The 21,168-nt window shown below is 40.0% G+C and overlaps 1 protein-coding gene across 2 annotated transcripts in view; it reads left to right on the plus strand.

Moving 5' to 3' along the window:
• cyth3b (cytohesin 3b) overlaps positions 1-21,168 on the plus strand; it is a 35,518-nt gene that overhangs the window by 9,438 nt on the left and 4,912 nt on the right. The window contains exons 1-10 of one of the 2 annotated variants that reach the window (XM_031312684.2): positions 4,822-5,033; positions 11,370-11,452; positions 12,024-12,088; positions 13,140-13,206; positions 13,368-13,486; positions 13,929-14,009; positions 14,735-14,847; positions 16,096-16,244; positions 16,750-16,861; positions 20,329-20,405. In XM_031312684.2, the coding sequence (XP_031168544.1) occupies positions 4,991-5,033; positions 11,370-11,452; positions 12,024-12,088; positions 13,140-13,206; positions 13,368-13,486; positions 13,929-14,009; positions 14,735-14,847; positions 16,096-16,244; positions 16,750-16,861; positions 20,329-20,405 (909 nt within the window). In that variant the 5' untranslated portion in view covers positions 4,822-4,990. Of the gene's footprint in view, positions 1-4,821; positions 5,034-11,369; positions 11,453-12,023; positions 12,089-13,139; positions 13,207-13,367; positions 13,487-13,928; positions 14,010-14,734; positions 14,848-16,095; positions 16,245-16,749; positions 16,862-20,328; positions 20,406-21,168 lie in introns of those variants that run through there. The other variant, XM_031312685.2, reaches the window with a different exon arrangement.

Below are 21,168 nucleotides of genomic sequence, written 5' to 3' on the forward strand. Positions count from 1 at the left end.
GTCATTGTCTCTTGATAATGAAATGTGACCAGAGGAACATGACCATCATTAATCCCCTCATAAATTGACTTATACCTAGGGGACACAGGACATATTTAAGCAAAACTATAATCTTTTCTTAACCTTAACCAGAGTGTTTTGGGATGCTGGATGTGAAACCTGATGACTATTGTCAAATTACTGTGCTTTGTATCCCCATCATCCACCCTAAACACTTCCCACAACAGTAGTATTTATTTTATAGGAGACAGAGTTGAATGAATTTGACTATTAATACCACAAATGGCTCCGCCAACAAGGTCATCACTGATGTTTTTATCTTACTTTCATCTACTCCTCTAGGAAAAACAAAGTCTGCTCCTCTGTAGAGATGATGCAAGAATCAGCTGATGTTTACTTCTAATCAGGGTTCAATTTGTGAGATTTAAGATGAAAGGCTACAGAGGCTCATAATCTGGAAAACCCCTTTACACAGAACCTGGGAAAGAGTGATGGTCTGACCTGAACCGCCCACATATTTCGGTTATAAAGGAATCCTGGCTCAGATTTTAATGCTGTCATGAACTCTCTCTCCTCCTCCTCATCCACCTCCTCTCCTTCCTGCTGTCTTGAAATAACAAAAGCAGAAGTGGAGTCCTACTTGGCAGCTGGATTGTCTCTCGCCTCTCTCTCTCTGTCTGTCGTCTAGCTCTGCTCTACTCTTTCCCAGATTTAAGGCCTAAACCCAATATAAACAGCCTGTGTTGCTGCCTCCTCTGTAGTCTTTATTTCTCTGTCTTCAAGTTCTGTGTGTCAGGGCCTCCATACCAGACTGTAGGCAGGTGAGACACTACAGTTATTTCCTGAGTGAGTCACAGGACTTTTGGGGTCCTTACTTAGGCCGTGCTAAGAGTTTCTGGAGGACTTGTATGTCTTGAAAAGTGAAAGTACAAACATATCAGCATCAAAACATACTTTAAGCATCAAAGGTAAAAGTAATTTTAGAATAATGTATATTATATTATTGGATTATAATTTGGGAACCACTGTTGTAAACGGCAAGGCGAGCGGTGAGTCTTGTGATCAGTCGTGCATGCTGGTAGGGGAAGGTGACATTGTGTGGAGTGCTGATATTATTAAAGAAATAGGGAGCATTGCTGTCATTTCAACAGATCTGACAGAAAATTCTTCAGGGCTTAGTTTGGCCCCACATATGCAGGTTTAGTATTGTGTGGCTGAATCATTGGTCAATTAGGAAAGCTCTTGTCTAGACAGAGTGTGAGATTGAAGGACATTATGTACAACAAGATCAAGAGACAAAACCAAGCAATAAGGTGTTATCACTGTCAACCAACAGATCCTGTATTGTTTGAATGGCAGGCTGCCAAGATCACCATCTTCTTTTCAAAATGTCTCTGCTCTTCCTTTGGGAAAAAAAGCAAAAGACTTAGCAGGATGTAGACTAGGTGATGAGATAAGAAAAAGTTTCTGCAGTCGATGGATGGCTGAAAGACAGACAGACAGACAAACGCTGTGTAAGAAAAAATATGCATTTAGTAAGAATGAGGCAGTACTTTGCTGTAGAGGAAATAACGTGTGTGGTAAGATCAACAATCATAATGAAAGACTCGCAGTCAAGCTCGTAATTAGGCAAAGATAAAGATCAAGGAATCCTGCTGCCAAAACCACTTTGTCTGAGTATTCTTACATATGATGGCCCAAAAATAAACCAATCAGAAGCTGTTTTTCAAATTCAAAGGCAAGGGTAAGCGTTTCTTTCTGAAATTTGGCAAATGCAGTACTTGTTCATGAATAAGTGACTGTGACTAGTGGGTTCTGTGAAGAGACTGTCTTACTTCAAGGGATTGTGTTATAGGCTGTGTTGTGTTTGATGTAACCTCTGATTTTTCATTGAAATCGAATTTTCATAAAGGGAACGCTGTGGATGTCTCTTGATGAGAGCTGACAACAAGTGACTGCTGAAGACTTGGAGAACATTCTGTAACTTCTTTAGGCCAACAAACAATGGAAAGAGACAATTGTTTAGCATTTTTAGGCCTTTCTGGGGGCAGTGTGTGACAAAAGTTCACATATTACATTACATTACATTACATTACTTAAATACAAACATGACAATTATCATCAAGAACAAATGAATTTCTGCGGATGATGGTGAAACCTTTCAACCTCTTTTGTTTTTAGCCATGCTAGCTGTCGGTCTGTCAAACACTTTGATCCAAACTATTATATCTCAACAACTATCGGACAGATTGCCATGAAATTTGGTTCAGTTATCCAGTTCCCAGATGATGAAGACTAGTGACTGTGGTGATTATTAGATTTTTCTCTAGCGCCACCAGCAGGTCAGAAGTTTCACATAAATAACTGAAAAACTAATCACATTCCCATCACCCTCAGCTGTAGTTTGTGTTTAGCAAATTAGCAAATGTTAGCATGCTAACATGCTAAACTACAAACTACTTTTTTTTTTTTTCAATTGCTAAACAACAGTGGGCACAACTGGAGCTACATGTGCAAAACTCTAACTACAGTATGCACAGCAGCAGTTCATGTGAACCAAACTCTAGTTTGTTTTTCATTGCTTGAACACAGTTTTCAAAACTCTACACACTTATCCCATGACTTTAACCACAACCTGCACAACACTGTGGATTCACAGCACTTTGTTCAAATGCTAACACACTGCTGTCAAAACTGTTAACCATACATTCAAAACAGAATGGATTTCAGTCTGTTGAATTTTATAAACACTGCTAATTGCAATTTCAACTGAAAGACTTGTTAGTGAACACATACTGTATATATATAGGGAAAACTCAGAAAGACTTTTTTGGCAATAAAGAAACACCAAATAAGAATGAATCAATTACTGTATACACTACACTGTTCGAGAGAAACAGTAAACAGGTAAAAGAGCGAAGATACCAACATGTCCAGGTAAGATTTCTGAGCTTTCATACACAGCTATAAAACAACGTGAAAAACACTGCATTTACTATAGTAAAACTGCGACTTACTATTTTTCAGAAAGTAATGGAGGTGGAAGCAATGGAAACACCACATTCATTTGTATTTCTAGATGATGCAGGTGCATGGCAAGAGAGGACATTTACTGTAATGTTCTTTGTTATTACGTACCTTTACCTTTTTTTCATCATCATCATCATGTCATTAAACTACTACAGGCAAAATCAAATTATATATCTATTGAAGCAAACTGCTGATTTTCATTCCTTTTTGTTTCCTACAAAAACTGGTATGTTATAAAATAAAAATGTTTGCGTGAAATAATTTCCCTCTTTTCTTTAAAGAAACTAATGATTAATGTGAAGTCACTTACATTATTCAAACTGTTAAGATTAAAAGTTTGTATTTGTGTATTGGTGTTTGATGCTAGTGTTTTACTCTCAGGGCCCTATTTTAACGATCTAAGCGCATGGCGTGAAGCGCGTGGCGCAGGTGCGTGTCCAAATCCACTTTTGCTAGTTTGACGGCGGAAAAAAGGGTCCGTGCGCTGGGTGCATGGTTCAAAAGGGTTGTACTTAGTGTTTTCATTAATTCATAGGTGTGTTTTGGGCGTAACATGCATCAAACCAATCAGAGTGTCATCTGCCATTCCCTTTAAAAGCCAGGCACGTTTGTACCTTGGCGCATTGCTATTATGATGGTGGATTTGCACCTGCATGTTAGCATTTTCATTCTGAGCATTGAAGCATGCTGCCGCTTTGTACAGCCTCAGCTGGTGGAATCGCAGGCGAGATGGTCATCATTAACCAGAGCTCCCAAGGTTTTCATTTGGGAGTGAATGGAAGTGTGCTGTTGCTTAGTTTGGCTGGTCATGAAATTCCATTGTGGACATTTGATTTACTGACAAAATAAATACGTAAATCATAATTCTTTTATGCGTTCAATCAGTGAAAATCAGTATTATCAAAGCCAGGATCATGAGGCAAATGGGAAACTAGCCCAGTGTTGTAATGTAAAGAAAGAACTAGTAAACATAATGGATGAGATATGTGTTCCTTAGTGGTTATAGCAGAAACACACAGCAAATAAGTCTTTTAAAAAAACGAACTTGCAGTTCAGCATATGTAGTTTGATGCACTGTATTTGTGGACAAATTCTGAGTCACTACTTATACTAAAAGGGCACAGTCATATTTGTAAATCTAATGTTTGCAATAGTGGCTAATGAAACCTCAGAATAGTGTAAAAAGTGACTCAGTAAAGGGGACAGTAACCTAAGCACTATGGACTGGAGTAGCTGCTACTCCAGCCTCATACAAGTTGTAGCATTTGTTCTTAAGGTGAATGGATTGTATTTAAACAAGTGCACTCTGCTGTTGTGGCTGCACCCTCAGCGCTGCTGATCTGATGTGAAATGAAAGCAAAAACCCCATCATCAGCGTAAAAAATAGCCAGAAGCCCTTGTGAAGCGAAGATGGGTCTTTTGGTAGTTTTAGGGCTAATGATGGGCAAGTGATCTTCAGGTGATTTTCAGCTCTGTGTGTGTCTAAAGAAAAACAAAGTGAGTTGAAGCAGAAGAGCAAAGTGTAAGAGTTGAAAAAAATGCAGAAGTTGATAAAATGAGACTAGAGGAGGTGTATGGAGAGCTGGTTGGACCAGGCTGGGCGGTTGCAGAAGGAGGAATGTGGGCTATTTTCATACCATTACTGTCATCTGTCAAGAGGCAGGAACTGTCAAAGTGTGTGTGTGTGTGTGTGTGTGTGTGTGTGTGTGTGTGTGTGTGTGTGTGCGCGCGCGCGCGTGTGTGTGCGTGCTTGGTGTGTGAGTGTGTGTCTCTGCATGCTTGAGAGCTGTGAGTAGGAGTAACGTCGAGAGGGGAAAACAATTACTACACACCTACCAGCCACAATTGCAAGAGTACACACGCTGGAAACAAGCTGCTAAAAGCTCTTACAGCAGGCAGCTACAGTACTGACACTTACGGTACTGACCATCATAAGGACACAGACACCTCTGCTGATGGCATGTCAGTCATCATGGCAACTGGAGAGGAGAAAAGGCGATGTGGTATGTATTTTATGCAGAAAATAAAAATGAAGGATTTTTCTTGTGAAAGTGTTATGTTGTATCATCTATAGGTGTCTTATGTACCTGCAAATGTGAACATGAGCCCTTTGGAGTTTTGTTTGTCAGTGTGTCACCGACTCTAACACACTCAGCTTAAACCAGCTTTTTTACATCACTGTTAACTCAGCTGGGTTGCAAAAATATGAAACAACCACGCCATAATCTAGTGTTGTGAACTCATAAGTGCTCTCTAATTAGCCTGCGGTGGGAACGGCTTCTGCCCTCGTCATGCTCACAGGGTTGCTATTGTTACGAGAAGACCAGCCCAGAAGCCCTAATCACGGCAGACATCCCCTCCATTGTCACACATCAAGACTAGTGAAAATCAGGAAGCATTTCACTTTGGCAGGGATTGTCACTCTCAAAAGGACAATACAGGTTTGGTTAAGTGAAGTTTTTAGCAAAGGAGTTGACCAAAATGAGTTTTAGGTCGACTGACGGCCTCTAAAGGTTAAAAGATTTTACTGGTGGTTGTAAATTTTGGCTAATTAGCTACAGCTCCTGAATAAATGCTCGAACTATTAACAATATGGCTGTTGGACATACAAGAGTAGTATATATTTTACATGTTGCGGCTGATGCAATCTTGCCTGAGATATAAATGAAAGCGAACATAGCTGCAAAACAGACCGTATTTTACTTTGCTTTCCATTCAAAGTAGAATTGCACAAATTAATGCATGCTTTCTTATATCCGTCAACATTTTTGAGAATTGGGCATATTATTTAAATGAAACATTATTGGAACCCACATTGACATAGTATTATGACTCTCCAAGTTGAGCATTCAGTAATCATAACCCAATACAACTGGGGTATCAGCATGTAAAACCATCCTCTCCACTGACCTTGATGCCAAGGATTTTGGAAAGGCTTGACTGTCAAAGGCGTTTAGTCTGCCAATAAAGGCCCGTCGGTCACGTGAATCAGATCACAATCTCTCCATTATCTCCAGAAGCATTAGACAGTAAACTGTATCAACTGAGGTCTTCCTGTCCGGACTGTGGACTGGAGTGAGGAACCGGGCAGTAATGTATTATTCAAGACCCTGAGTAGTTTTCAGTTGATTGAGGTCTAAAGGTTCAACCACAGATCAGGCAGCAGGTCTAACATGTGGAGCAGCACTTCTGCTGACACCATGCTAAAGTATAAAGTATTAATAGTTGTGTTTATGTACAGTAACTGAGACAGTGATCAGTGACTCCAACAAAGAACGTCATTGAGCTGGAACAACCTCTGTTATTGGTGGCATGAATAATTTGCATGTGATGTTTTTTACTTTTTATTAACCCTATGACTGTCTAGAGCATGGGCAAGTTTCAGACAGTTATAATGGAGTCATGAGATTCTACCACTAATAATATACCAACTGTAATCTGAATTGACAATGACCTGGATTAAGACTAAAGAGTGATCAACTTTTCCTACTTTGTGAAAATGTTTGCATTTTAATACTTTGATAATTCAGATTTCAGTCCTGGTTGATCAGAAGCTATGTTTTTCTACTACTGGTAACTCATGTATCTGTTTACAGTGCAGCCAAACAAACTGTAAGCTTTGGGGCAAATTTTTAAAAAAAGAAGAAAATTAATAATATGCTTTTTTTTTAACATGCTGTGAGCAACCTTAGCTGCCTTAGCTGCACGTTGAGCCTTGCTGAACTTGGCTCCTGACCTTTCTTCTAACCCCAGGAGATGGTGTTGACCCGGCTGGTTATGGTTGACTAGGAGAATAGAGCTAAAAGTGATTGTGAGATTTGAAAGAGGAAGTTACAACCTCAATGACCTTTCCTTTAAAACATTCTGGACCACGTGTCTGTTGGAGAAAACTTGAGCACAGTGGTAGTTACTCATCCATGCATGCCTTAAGAGCAATGGTAGGGGGGAAGGCTAAGCATGCAAGTTTGAACTATTATGATGATGTATTGATTGTAACTGGAACAGCAGCCCCCTAAGTTATAACATGAATAGGCTGAGTGGTGTTGCATTTGTAATCTATGTGGCCGTGCCTGGGGTTAAGCATGGAGTGTTTATATATAACCTAATATGGATTTTTTTTATCAGGAGGGCTGCTCTCTATGGGAATACGCACACATAAACACACACTCACAGATTCCTAGACTTTCATGCATAATGCATCATATGTCCAGTCTCGGCTGTACAGTAGTAGTTGTCCTCACAATGATATCAGATTACTCTGAATTTTCCTCATGCTACGAAATACAGACAAACAAACAAACAAATTCAGTCTCCTCAGACAATTTGTCCCATTCCAGCCAGAGTAGGAGGGATGGAGTTCTTTTTGCACATTACAGACGTAGGTTGCCTGCAGGGTCTCTTTGCTCCACAATTACTGCTTTATAAGGCTGTTTAACTGAAGGTAAAGAAAGAAGTTAATGGAGGCAGAGTGTGAAGATGTCTGGTGTGCTGTTATCTGTTCATACATCACTCTTGAGTTTCTCCCTTTCTTTGCTGTTTGGCATTGAGAGCATCCTTTTGCTTTAAAACTAGTCTCCCTTTTCCCCCTCTTCAACCCCACAGACTTCACTGGGGGTCCAATCTATTAGACATTTGTTAAGATGCTAAGTTTCCAAAAATGGGCAAACTCCCATCTGCTGAGGAATATTGTGTGATAGGATTGAAAGCTCCAAAACAGATACCAAATGGACCTCGTAGTGAGATTGTTTTTGTCAACTACTGTCTCGAAGGTCAAAAACTTCTCTCAGGTCGAAATTGTATCAGTCAAAAAACACTTTCACGTTCAATTACAAAATAAAGGTGTTCAGGTGTTTGTTCTCACCTGTTTTTTCTGTTAGTTTCCTTCAGTCTATTTCCTTTTTCATCTTGTCTCTGGATGTTTAAAAAGTAGATCCGTAAATCTACGGGATACTCGTACATTTTTGCTCAAGTTGAAACATTTGCTTCATCCCGCTTCATTGCACACTTGTTCTATCTGAACAAAAATGTTTTAGTTTTTTGTAAAAATACAAAAGTAAAAAATAAAAAAATAAAGGCAAGAAATAAAGGGAAAACAAAATCCTTTACAGAGATCCAATTCATCCACCCACACAGTCCCCAACAACCTCCCTCCCACTTTTATTGCCACTTGACAAAAATTACAAAAAATGTACTTGGCAGTCTATACTTAACAATTTCAGTCTTACAGTTTACAATAAATATAGGATTCCATTAAATCAGCAGCAGCTGTCTTACTGCCATTAAGGACATTTACAATCAACATTTCTATCACAAAGGACTTTTCTTTATTGCAGTGAAGCCAGTAAAATAACCTTTTTTATATATCTTGAACAATTAGGGTGAGTCATCATTCAGCTGTACAATGCTTGGTAGACATGGTATGTATACTCCATTAGCATCTTTTTAAGTTTCATATATCTTTTAAAAAGTAGTTCTCTTTCTCTCTCCTCTGCCTTTCTTCTTTTGTTTCATCTTGTAGAAGTTGGAAGATACTGTGTGAGCATCATTGTGGGAGAGAGAAGTGATCACACAGCCATCTGGATCCCAGCTCTCTTGACTGGCTGCTCGTCTGTGATAACATGAGCTCCGAGCCCTCAGAACATAATAACCTAATAGTCCATGGTCACTTTGTCTTACAGAGCAAGACTGAGGGGATGGAATGATTTAAAGGGTGTGAGAGAGAGATGCAGTAGATAGATAAGACGAGAGGAAATAACTTTACTTTTTTTTTCTATTATTTACAGTCAGAGGGGAAACATTGAGAGGGGGGCGTCTGAATTGCAAAGCTGCTTAGCGGTATGATTCGTTGGGGGATTTGAATGTGCTCTCACCCCCACTTCAAGCACTGGGGTGGAGGCGGACAAAGAGAAAGATAGAGGGGGAGTGTGTGTGTGTGTGTGTGTGTGTGTGTGTGTGTGTGTGTGTGTGTGTGTGTGTGTGTGTGTGTGTATGTGTGCGTGCGTGTGAAAGAGAGAGAGAGAGAAACAGTGTAGGAGAAGCACAATCTGGTATAGCTCCATGTGAAAATGACCTAATTCCTGTCAGCCTGCTCTCAGATGCATTGCTCTTTTCTGATGTGTTGGAGAAGAGAGGGGGAGGTCCTCCTGAGGGATCTGGAAGGGGGGGGGTTAGAGGTTGACATGGCACGGTTAAATGAAAGATAAGGAGGTGGCTCCTGGGGACCCACAGTGTAGAATAAAATACATGTAATGTGTGTGAAGTGTAAATTCTGTATGCATGGTGTGTATATTGTGTACTCACCTGTGTATACAGTGTTTGTGTGCTCATGCTTTAAAACACACATGTTGCGTGATGTGCCGCTCTCTCTCTGCAGTGTTAATTACCCCAAATGAGGGCCCGACGAGAGTCGACTATCTGAAAGCCAATATTTGAGGGGGCAGGACTCACCAGATGCTCAGTGGTGTGTGTGTGTGTGTGTGTGTGTGTGTGTGTGTGTGTGTGTGTGTGTGTGTGTGTGTGTGCGTGTGCGTGTCAAGCCCAGGATGTTATTTATGGAAGTGATCTGCTTTCCAACAGGGATGTTTCTGTGGTTTTAATTTGGTTTGGAATTTAAATTCTCATGAGAAACTTTTTCCTCGTATGTGGCTTTTGTGTAATAGCCTACAGCACTTCTAACACCTGCTATATATTATAAATGCGTAAAACTGTATATACTGTAAAGGTGCTGTATAAAGGTGGGAAATGGTACTTTTTAAATGAATTTATAAATAAACGACATGAGATATAAACAAACACAATACATATGAAGACAGAAGACGACAATATGGCTGCACAATAGAGCTCAACAGTGACCGCCCACTTTTTTAACGGCTCTGGTTCCGGAAGTGTTGTTCCCCATTCAGTTGTTTCATTGACGTTTCGAAAATTGCTTATATAAAGACTTTTAAGTCTGGAACCTAGCCAACCAGCTACGAGATGAATAGTGAGCATAACACATTTGATTTGGCGCAAAAAAACATTTTGAAAACGGCAAAAAAGGCAAAGGTACAATACCGTGTACATAAACTATCATAGACTTCAATGGCAGAAGCTCGCTCTAGCCGTTCACGGATTGCGGGTAAGGTAAACGTTTCTATGGTAACAACGAGTTGGACAAATCAGAGATGTTGCTGTTATGCTTAGGATTGTGGATAATGAAGTTCTTATCCAAGACATTGCGAATAAAAGACATTTATCTCAAAACAAGGTTGGTGCCCCATGAACTTTTGGCATCTATATGAGCATATATAATCGCTTAGTCATGTCGTAGCTGGTTTTAAGTCTACCATCGACGGTTAAGATTTTATGGCTTATACTCCAATTGTCAATGGAGAAATTGTATTGTATTCTTACTTCCGGAGTTGGCTGTGGGCGGGACTGTTAAGGTCTATCTAAAAAGGAAAGTGAATATTGGACTTACATTCACCAGGTAGCCAGAAACATGACTCGACATAGTGATATAATTGCTCCGTAACTGCTGGATGTGTAAATATGCAACTGTTAAATTCCCCATATCATCTTAAAAGGTGATAATATCTTAACGTTGTGTTCACAACTTGTTTTCCGCCTGTCCCAAATACCTTCGCCCCATGTTTTCTGGCAGCCCTTTGTTCTGAATAAATAATGTCTGACCATGAAAGTAACCAATGTCTTTGAGAAAACATATGAGGCCTTTTCCAGTGAACACAAAGCTGTCTTTGCCTCTGCCAGACCTGTGAGATGATAGATTAAGCAAAGAATTTATAATTTAGGACAATTCTTACCTATAATATATATGATATAATCATGCTTACTACTTTCCAAAGACAAAGCATTCCCAAACAATGTGATAATCTGTTTCTATAAATAAATAAATCTTTTTCCAAAGCCTGCTCCAGTCACAGTTTTGAAAGGCAGTATGTCCTTACTCCAAAGAGGAGAGTTCAAGAGTTCAACAATAGATTCTAATTGTTTTTTACTGCTATGTTTGGTGATTGGATGAGCGGGGAAGTCAACCTGCAGTGGGCAAAATATGCACAGACCAAAGACCTAAATGGTAAATAGATTTAAAAAAAGAATGAATGTACTGAGTTCACATTTTACAAACATAACTGAGAGTGTATGAACTCCTCTCTGTTAGTGTATTAATTTAGGTCATGAGTAATGTCTTTAGGATGGCTCATTGAACAGGTATGCCCGGCTTAATCCCTGTGACTCTGACTGGTCGAAAGGTGAATTAATTTAATCCATCCTTATAAGCCTGCCCCTCCCTCTCTCGCTCACATATGCTCTTTCATTTTCCCTTCTCCCTGTATTTTCAGTACCTGAGGACCTGTCTTTGGAGGAAAGAGATGAGCTGTCGAACATACGACGCAGGAAAAAAGAGCTTCTGGATGATATTGAAGTGAGTAACGGCCTAACGATGACGTTTTTATTTGCTCAAGCAGCAGAAAGTTTTCGTAAGTAGGGCTGGGCATTATGATCAAATTGGAAACTAATAAAATGAGTTATTGAAGTATTTATTAATTATTGAGTCTGAAGACTCTTCTGATGTAGTGCTGAACAAAGTTACATATTGGCATTGAACAATAGTTTGTATATGTAATGTGTGATTTTGTCTATATATCAGAAAAGTAATGCTATCGAGCACTTCATGTCGCCTCCCAACTGTCCACTAATAAGGGCAGACATGCCCTGTTAGGATGATTTTATAAAGATTGTGTAATATTGTAATATTTAACTATATCACACATCCCCAACTATAAGGAAACCCTAAAAGAAGAATGCTCTTTGCTATGAAATATTATGTACCTATCAAATTAGGAACCTCCTTGACAGTATTTACTTGTTCATTGAGAGCTGCAGCTGGATCTGTGTTGTCCTCCCCTGTCTATTTTGTTTTTAGAATAAATAAAACTCAAGTTCTAGTTTATGAAATAAGTAAATAAGTCATTGTTCTGTTTTCTTCTCTGCAGCGGCTGAAGTTTGAGATTGCAGAGGTAATGACTGAGATCGAGCAGCTAACCTGTGTAGGGGAGAGGTGAGTTTTATTTTCTTCACTAATTAATTAATTGTTAAAAGGCTGCAAGTAATGATTGTTTTTATGATCATTCTGCTGTTTATTTTCCATAAAAGTTGATTAGCTGTGTTGTCTGTAAAATGTCAGAAAAATTTCCATCATAAATTCCCAGAGCCCACGATTACATATTCAGATTTTTCGTTGTGTCCAACAAACAGTCCAACACGAAATATGTTCAGTTTAAAATGATATAAAACAGGGTAAAGCAGAAAATAGTGACATTTAGAAAGCTGGTACCAGCAAATGTTTGCCATTTTGATGGCTTCACGTTGCTTATTTTGTCTGACAAACAGTCCAAAACCCAAAGAAAATAAATGTACACTGATAAAAAAAACTGGAAAAATTAGCCCATCCTCCTATTTTGTCAGTTGACTTTTGATTCATTGACTCGTTTCAGGACTAGTTCATTCTTTTGTTTAGCCTCCTCTGCTTTTCAAAGCCATTGAGCCATGTTGTCGCTCCTTCCATGAGCCTCACACCTGTCGGTGTGTGTGTGTGTGTGTGTGTGTGTGTGTGTGTGTGTGTGTGTGTATGTGTGTTAATCCCCTTTTGTTTGAGGAGTGAAGCGGGACAGTCCCTTGACTCAACATTAGCCAAACAGTCTGTGTGTGTGTGTGTGTGTCTCAGGTGCAGCTGGCAAAGGGGCTTGGGCTATTTTGGGCACACAGGAAGCATAGGGATCATGCACAGACACACACAAAGGTGGAGATTTCCCTTTGGAGCGCATGCAAAATGTTTTCAGGAAGAGTGACATCCAAATGGCTGCAGGATAGATTAAACTGTTTATGTACAAGTGCTGGACAGGTGATGTTACGTTAGACATGTTTAGCCTATTTCCAGTTATTTCAGGTTAAACCCACTGTACACACACTGTGACGGAGTAGTAAATAAACAAAGTCATGTTACGTCCTGGATGGACCCATCCCAAACTTACCTTCAGAACAAACACAACATGCAGCCTGGGGACACCCTTAACGTGATGGATTTGTCTGTGTTTTTTTTTTTATTGCAGCAAAACCACGCAAAGAAACAAACAGATCGCCATGGGGAGGAAGAAATTCAACATGGACCCTAAAAAGGTCAGGCCTAGTCCTAAACCGATTGTTCAGAATCAATATCACATGATTTGATTGAGCATCTTGAATACAATTTTAAAATATCCCCAAGCCATCTATCAGGGCTATTAAAACAGACCAAAACAGGTAACTGAAGTGTAAAAGTGCACTCTTTTTTTTAACAGGGGATCCAGTTTCTTCTTGAGAACGATCTTCTCCAGAACACCCCAGAGGACATCGCACAGTTCCTCTACAAAGGCGAGGGGCTCAACAAAACAGTCATCGGGGACTACTTAGGGGAACGGTGAGCTTTCCAGTTTCCCTCTGTTTTTCTTCCACCTCTCTTTTTCCTCTCCCCATCTCCTTCAGATCTGCACTGCATGTGCTCAGACAAGGGCATAAAGCTCCAGGAAATTGGTGGTCTGGATTTCTGGAGCGGAGCAGCGACGGGAGACGGGGCCAGTAAAATAACTGAGCGGACATGTGGTTCCTATCGAAGGGAAATCAATGGGGATAGGACTGTCAAAACAACAGGGATTTTATCCTGCCTGCAAACACAGTGGCTTTCTGTCTGAAACGAGTGCTGTGACATGGCTGCATTTACTTTCCATGTTGACCCCCAAAACGTATGAAATTGTCACTGTAGTACATTTCCGAAATGAATTCCGTATTAACAGTTTCTTTTGTTTCTGTTTGACTGGAAAGAGTGTAAATAGTTAAACATGCGTGACCCTGCTCTCCTTCAGGGATGACTTTAACATCAAGGTCCTCCAGGCGTTTGTGGAGCTTCATGAGTTTGCAGACCTCAACCTCGTACAAGCCTTAAGGTGAGTTAACGACCAAATATAGCACTGTGTTAAAGAAATGCAAGGGTCTGTGTTGGCGTGGGAGTCTTCCTACAGTGGTTTATAATACTATGAGAAAGGATTTTGGACACATTATTACAGTACAATTGCACAAGGTAAACTGTAGAATTATGTCATGCATGCTACAAACCAGGAATGAGCGCTAGCATGAATTTGATTGAATCGGTCAATGCAACGCCCTGACAGACGAGGCTGTGTCACGGCAAAAGTTTAGCCTGGTTCAACTTCTTTGCAGATGACCCTGTAATTGTTTTTGCTGGAGGCCTCTGCACTGGAATTATTAAAAAAGAATGGGATGATGGTGTTTTTTTATGCAGTGCTAATGTTGGTCATAACACTGGATTATGCTGCATTCACGAAAGATTAATGAAAAACAAACAAACATCTGAGACATATAGTAGGGTTTGTAGTTTAGATTGAATATCCAACCACTGCAATATATTTTTTAAAGATTATTCTTTTGGGCTTTTCCACCTTTAATTTTTGACAGGACAGCTAGGTGAGAGAGAGGGGGAAGACATGCAGGAAATTGTCACAGGTCGGACTTGAACCCTGGACCTCTGCGTCGAGGCATAAACCTCTTAGTATATGTGCACCTGCTCTGCCACTGAGCCAACCCGGCCACAACTGCTGCAATATTTTATGATCTGTTATTCACTTTTCTCTCTCTGTTCCTGATGTTGTAGGCAGTTTCTGTGGAGCTTCAGACTTCCTGGCGAAGCCCAGAAGATTGATCGTATGATGGAGGCGTTTGCCTCCAGGTACTGCCAATGCAATCCCGGTGTCTTCCAGTCCACAGGTACCACACACACACACACACACACACACACACACACACACACACACACACACACACACACACACACACACACACACACACACACACACACACACATACATACACACACTGCAGCAGACTTATGAGTCAGACTCAGCTAGACAGTCCATAGATAATATGGGCCAGCCAGACCACCTCAGCCTCAGATAAATGTCTTCCCCCAGCAGACATCTAGCATGTGGCAACGACCATGGAGATTTTTCCTAAAATGCTGGAGAAAATAGACACTTTCTGACTACATAGATATCTGCTTTCAGAGAATCATAACTTGACTGGAGCAACAGTCTGTTTCCTTTGCCGTTTTCCACCGTAGTTAGCAGCTTCCTCACCAATTGCAGTGTGTTCACTATTGGTGTCTTCAGCAGTGATAATGAAATCGATCGTCGGTCAGTGGTCATTAGTGCAATCTCAGCCCGTTGCACATCGTCTTATGCTCCTGTGTTAACCAAGCGAGTGCTGAGGGGGACACAGGTGACAGCTCAGGTCATGAATATTGATGTGGTGCAATGGTGACACACCCAGACTTAGTTATGGGTCATCTCTCAGGACCGGTGCGCTCAGGGTCGTAAGTTACAATGCAGGGGATGTTGACTGGGGCAGTTAGTGTGTGGATGGATGAGGTGGAGGATGGTTAGCAGGAGTTATGATGTGGATTTGTGTGTGTGTGTGTGCGTGTGTGTGTGTGTGTGTGTGTGTGTGTGTGTGTGTGTGTGTGTGTGTGTGTGTGTGTTCATGACTGCAGCCCTCCAAAGCCGCCTGTGTGTCCCAGAATATGGGGCTCTTTGTTGATTAAACTCTCATTTTTATTAGACTGAGTCCTACATTTTTGTGAGAAAATCTGCTGATGGATTGCTGATCACAAATCAATTGTGCTGTCATTTCAATAGCATTATAATAAATGAGTGAAATACCTTCCACTGTACAGCCCACTGATACACTTTTAATAAGAGCTGAGTTTGAGTTTCACAATAGAATTTGAGGAAGAAAATGTTTGGAATTTAAATATAAGTGAAGGATCTCTTTGTATTACAATATCAATAATTTAGTTTATATACTTTATACTTAGTGACAAAAGATCAATCATTTTAATAATGTCCACACTAATCCTTACATTTTGGAAAGTTTTTCTACACACACAAAGAGATGTGGGATTGTGCTGTATTTTATGTTTCCCCATAACAAACATTGTATAATTAATTACCTCCACAGACACCTGCTATGTCCTATCATTTGCCATCATTATGCTGAACACAAGCCTGCACAATCCCAACGTCAGAGACAAGCCCCCCGTGGAGCGCTTTATCTCCATGAACAGAGGGATCAATGAGGGGGGAGACCTCCCAGAGGAGCTACTCAGGGTGAGAGCTATGACTTTATTAGTTAGGTTAGGTATGACAAATGTATCCAATGTAGTGTGCACAGAAGAAGAAACCTAAAGGAATTTCTCCAGTCACGCATCACTAATTGAGATGTTGTAGCTCAGCAGAATTAGATCTTCCCCCTCAGGTACTGATTCTAATGATCTTGTGTAATATTTCAGAGAAAAACACAAAAAAGGAAGTTAATCTACCCACATACTGTAGGCTGACTTTTTTACCAAAGTGCCCTTGGCTTCCTTTACGTAAGTAAAAAAAGACACTTTGTTGAAGCTCCCTGAGTCATTGAGGTATGAATCAATGTCTCTCACTTTCTGACACCGAAATAGAATCTGTCAATGTCTTGTTTAATGCACCGATAATCTTAAGGCTGGGTTGAGTGTCTGGAGACAGGAAGTCTGGAATGTTAATGTGAACATTTCTGGGGTTAATGTGAACATTTCTGTTCCATAATCTTCCTCTCTTTTTGGTTCCTTTCTCCGTTCAGAATCTATATGACAGCATCAAGAGCGAACCCTTTAAGATCCCAGAGGATGATGGGAATGACCTGACGCACACGTTCTTCAACCCAGACAGAGAGGGCTGGCTGCTTAAATTAGGTTAGTGTGTGTGTGTGTGTGTGTGTGTGTGTGTGTGTGTGTGTGTGTGTGCGTGCGTGCGTGCGTGCGTGCGTGCGTGCGTGCGTGCGTGCGTGCGTGCGTGTGTGTGTGTGCGCGCGCGTGTGTGCGTGTCTCTGCACATCCCCCCTGCATGCAAGACATCCTGAATGATTTGATTTGATTACTCTCCTACTCATCCTCACTACAACTATGGCTTTATTCTAACAGTCGAGAGAGACTTTTAGGACAGAGTGAGGTCAATATCACTCATGCTCTCTCACTTGATGAGGTAATGTATCATGTTTTAGACTCAGTGAACTGGAACAGATCATCACTGGTAACATTTTGTGTAGCAGATAAAGGTGGGATTCATACATTTACCTGATTAATATGTTGGAACAAAAGCTGAAAAATGCTATTGAACTTTCATCTTAAAGTCGAGATGCATATGTGCGTGTGCAGAGTTATGTCACATGAAGCCAGATATTATGCAAACACACTCTTTTTGTCACATTTATAAAGCTGTTTATATGTGTGGCTCTTTCTTATAAAGTCACAAAATGGATGTTGGGACACCATTAATCACCTCTTTGCATATCAATACCTCTGGCTGCTCCACCAGTCTGTAGACCTGTCGATGAAAAGAGCATATCGCAACGGTTCACAATAAATGTTCAAATGAGAAAAACATATAAACATACAGAAATAAACTCATGTTGCCAATGTAAGTAGAAATAATAACATTGATCAAAGTAGTTAATTGAAAGTAAGTGTATAAATTATCTCATCGTAGACAAGAAAGTTATTATTATTAGATTCTGCCCCCTAACTTCGTAGGAGCTTAGTTACTGTATACATGGTATGTTGGTTTACTTTGATTTCTGAAGTTTATATTGTGTACTTGAGCTGTACACTACACTGTGGTAAATTATATCTTAATAAATATATATATATATATATATTGGACAGCTGCAGAATTTTCAACATCTCTAGAACAGTTTTTATTGTATTATTATTTACAACACTTTAACTATTATTTTTAATATTTATGTGTAACCTTTAAGTTGCTTATTTTTGTCCCCTTGCCTCAGAGTCATTTTAGTCCCTACCTGCCATTGTTTTAAAGTGACAGATATGAGTGTAACAGTAACACAGAGTAGAGAGTCTAATGTGAACCTAGAAGAAAGAGTGATGTTGGGTGTTTTACTGTTTTTGCCATAATTAAAAAAGATGTATCCATGAGGAACTGTAGCCCGAATACTACCCATCAACAAAACAGGGTTACATACGTTTAATTTCCACCTCGCTTTATGTGTATGTATGGTCTGCACTATGCATAACGTGTGCACATTCTCACCACACACATCAGTTCTTATAAAAAACGTTTTATATTATGTGTGAAAAATGGTTCAGACATGTTCTTTTGTGTACATGGGCATCGTCATCATCTTAATGTAGTTTAGGAAGAAACACACACTATATGTATTTGTTGTGTATGAGTTGTTGGTGTGTGTTGCGTACCAGGGATTGGATGTGGTTGTATGCTTTCCTAATGAGGTAATAATTTATGCTCTTATTTCTGTTTTCTTATTTTGCTTTCTCGTTCCTGTCTGTTAACACATAGTTTTGATTTGGACCTTGCTCCTTTGCTCTGCAGTTCACACTACATTAAAGACATTAACCCTTTTTCAGCACTTTTAATTGTTGTTAGAGGTTGATTTATTACAACATAAAACTTGAATAGCCTGGATACTGTTTGTCAAAAGTTAAAGGGCAAACACACTGCAGGTGATCAGTTTTATTACTATGTTCACACACACATTCCTCTCCCTGTGTGTAACGTCTCTTTAGTCTCATCAAACTAGTGAGTATGAATGCAAATAGCCCCATTGTGGCTCACAGACCTAACGTGATTATATTCTAGTGCTGTTCCTCCCTGGAGCCATTTCCCACACCAGTTCTCGCTATAATATTTCTAAATTAACGCTCTAAAAATAAACCCTGGAGGATGTAAAGGAATAAATGCCTTTTTTTTAGCAAATCTCTCTACACGGAGCGGAAATGTGGCCAAGCTTATTCAATAGCCAGAGTCTATTGAAATGTAAGGAAACTTTACAAAAGAGCTTTTGTAATTATGTGTGGCCCATATAGGATCATGTGGGGTGCCACGAAAACAGGATGGAAATGCTGCAGTAAGAAGTGTTGTGACCGTAAGGGATGGTTAGTATTGAGAGGAACTAATCAGGAATATTAGGTGAAAGCACACACACAGGAAATGATTATAAAGTGCTTGTGCTCAAGTGCACGTCTTGATTCATGTTTTGTGCAAGTGTGTGTGAGCTTAGGTTTGCATTCAAAGGTCTTTCTCATAGCCTGCATGCACACATCGTACATGTGTCTCCACAGAGCTTCCTCAGTGTCAGCAAGTGGTGTTTTCTTCCAACACTGCAGTCACTGCCAGAGGCTGAATTCCGCTTCAAATGTGTTGGACGTTTGCACTCATAGTTTGCACAAGTTAACATTGAAGATGGTGAACTTGCTCTGGTTTAGTGTGTGTGTGTGTGTGTGTGTGTGTGTGTGTGTGTGTTTTTGTGCTTACGTCTACATGTGTGTTCATTCAAGGGTACTTAAGTGCCACGTTGGGTTCTTATCAAGTGCTATATGCTCCCCTCTCCCGAGAGCCAATCAGGTTTTATCCTGTTGCCTTTTAAAAATGAATAAGTAAAGTCAGCAATAATTTATCAGTTGTGTGAGTCATCATTTAACAAAGTTCAAAGTTAGCAGAGATAGTGGTGGTTGATTGTAATCATATACTATTCAGTTTTCTTCAAACTGGCTTGCCTGCATATTTTAGTGAAGTGAACTTTCTCTCTATTGCAGGTTTACTTTTGAACATCCAACCACAGCAGCATTAATCTGAAAAACTGAGTTTAAAACATGGAGAAAAAACATGTCAAAAAGCCTTAAAAACAAAAGAGGCATACCATAACATATCAAACCTTCCTTTACATGTAGGGTTGGACATGTAGTAGAAAACTACATAAACTGTCGTACACTTCAGATCAGACAAACATACTAATTGACTTTTCAATGGCATGTACTGCTTATTGAGTCAATTAAGTATTAATGTGTGTCTAATTGCCTCATGACATGATCATGTGGGTAATGACAAGCAGCCTTTCTTACACAGGAAATTGAATTACAGCAGTGACCTGAAAAACACAAACATGTAGAAGCAGTAATTTAAAATGCATTGTTTGGTCTTTTTTATGATTTATAACAAGTCTGTAAGTCAGAGTTAGCAACAAATATCCATACAATACTACTTTATAATATCTGTAAAATTAGATGTGGGTCAGCTTCATTAACGATTGTCACATCCTGGCTCTTTTTTCCTGATGGGAGACAGCCGGTCTGTCACTGTGGCCTTTGTGTGACTTCCTGTCTCCTCTTCCTCTTCCTGTCAGGGGGCCGAGTGAAAACCTGGAAGAGAAGGTGGTTCATCCTGACTGACAACTGCCTCTACTACTTTGAATACACAACAGTGAGTGTCACACTAAGATGATGTTTTGATCAGTAAAGTGCTTCTTTGCAAGCATATGTGCTGGTTTCTGTGTGTTTTCACATGTCTACAGATGAAGAAGATTTTCGGAATTTGGGGGAGCCATAACAAATTCTGGGATTATAATGAATAGGGGGGAAAATATGGAGTAGATCAACATACGGAAATTCAACATATTCGTATCCTGTAATTTTTACTCGTGGCTGCTGTGGCTGCTGTTTAACAAATGCTTATTGGTCATCAGTTGTCAAGATTTATGTTCTAGCACATTGGCACTTGTTAAAGGTTACTCCAAACGGGCTTGGGTCAGCCCTGTTTGGCAACAAAGAGTGTTTATTCATCAGTATTTCTTTCTTTATGACTGCTAGTGTCCATGTGTGTTTGACTATTTGTGTCAATTTCTGTAAGAATAAGCTTATGTGTGCTTGGTTGAAGATGTTTATCATTGCCTCTGTGTCCCTGCTAGATGCTACATCAGCACTGTCCTCTCTCTACCCTGGTATTATTCTTCAGGGCACTATCATTATGTCGCGTCCTCTGGTCTGACTGCTCCACAAACATGATCTGCTCGGTTAAAGAGCAACAAGGATGAGAGGAAGGGGACAAGGTTGATTTCCATGCTAGCAAAACATATCACAGAGGATTGTATCCTCTTTTCCCTACCTTACTCCTCTACTCTCCTCTTTCATTTTTCTTTCTGTCAGTTTATTCCCTCCTCGTCTTCATTTTATATGATTCTTAAATG

Source organism: Sander lucioperca, chromosome 21, assembly GCF_008315115.2.
Source record: "Sander lucioperca isolate FBNREF2018 chromosome 21, SLUC_FBN_1.2, whole genome shotgun sequence".
In the NCBI taxonomy this organism is placed as follows: Eukaryota; Metazoa; Chordata; class Actinopteri; order Perciformes; family Percidae; genus Sander; species Sander lucioperca.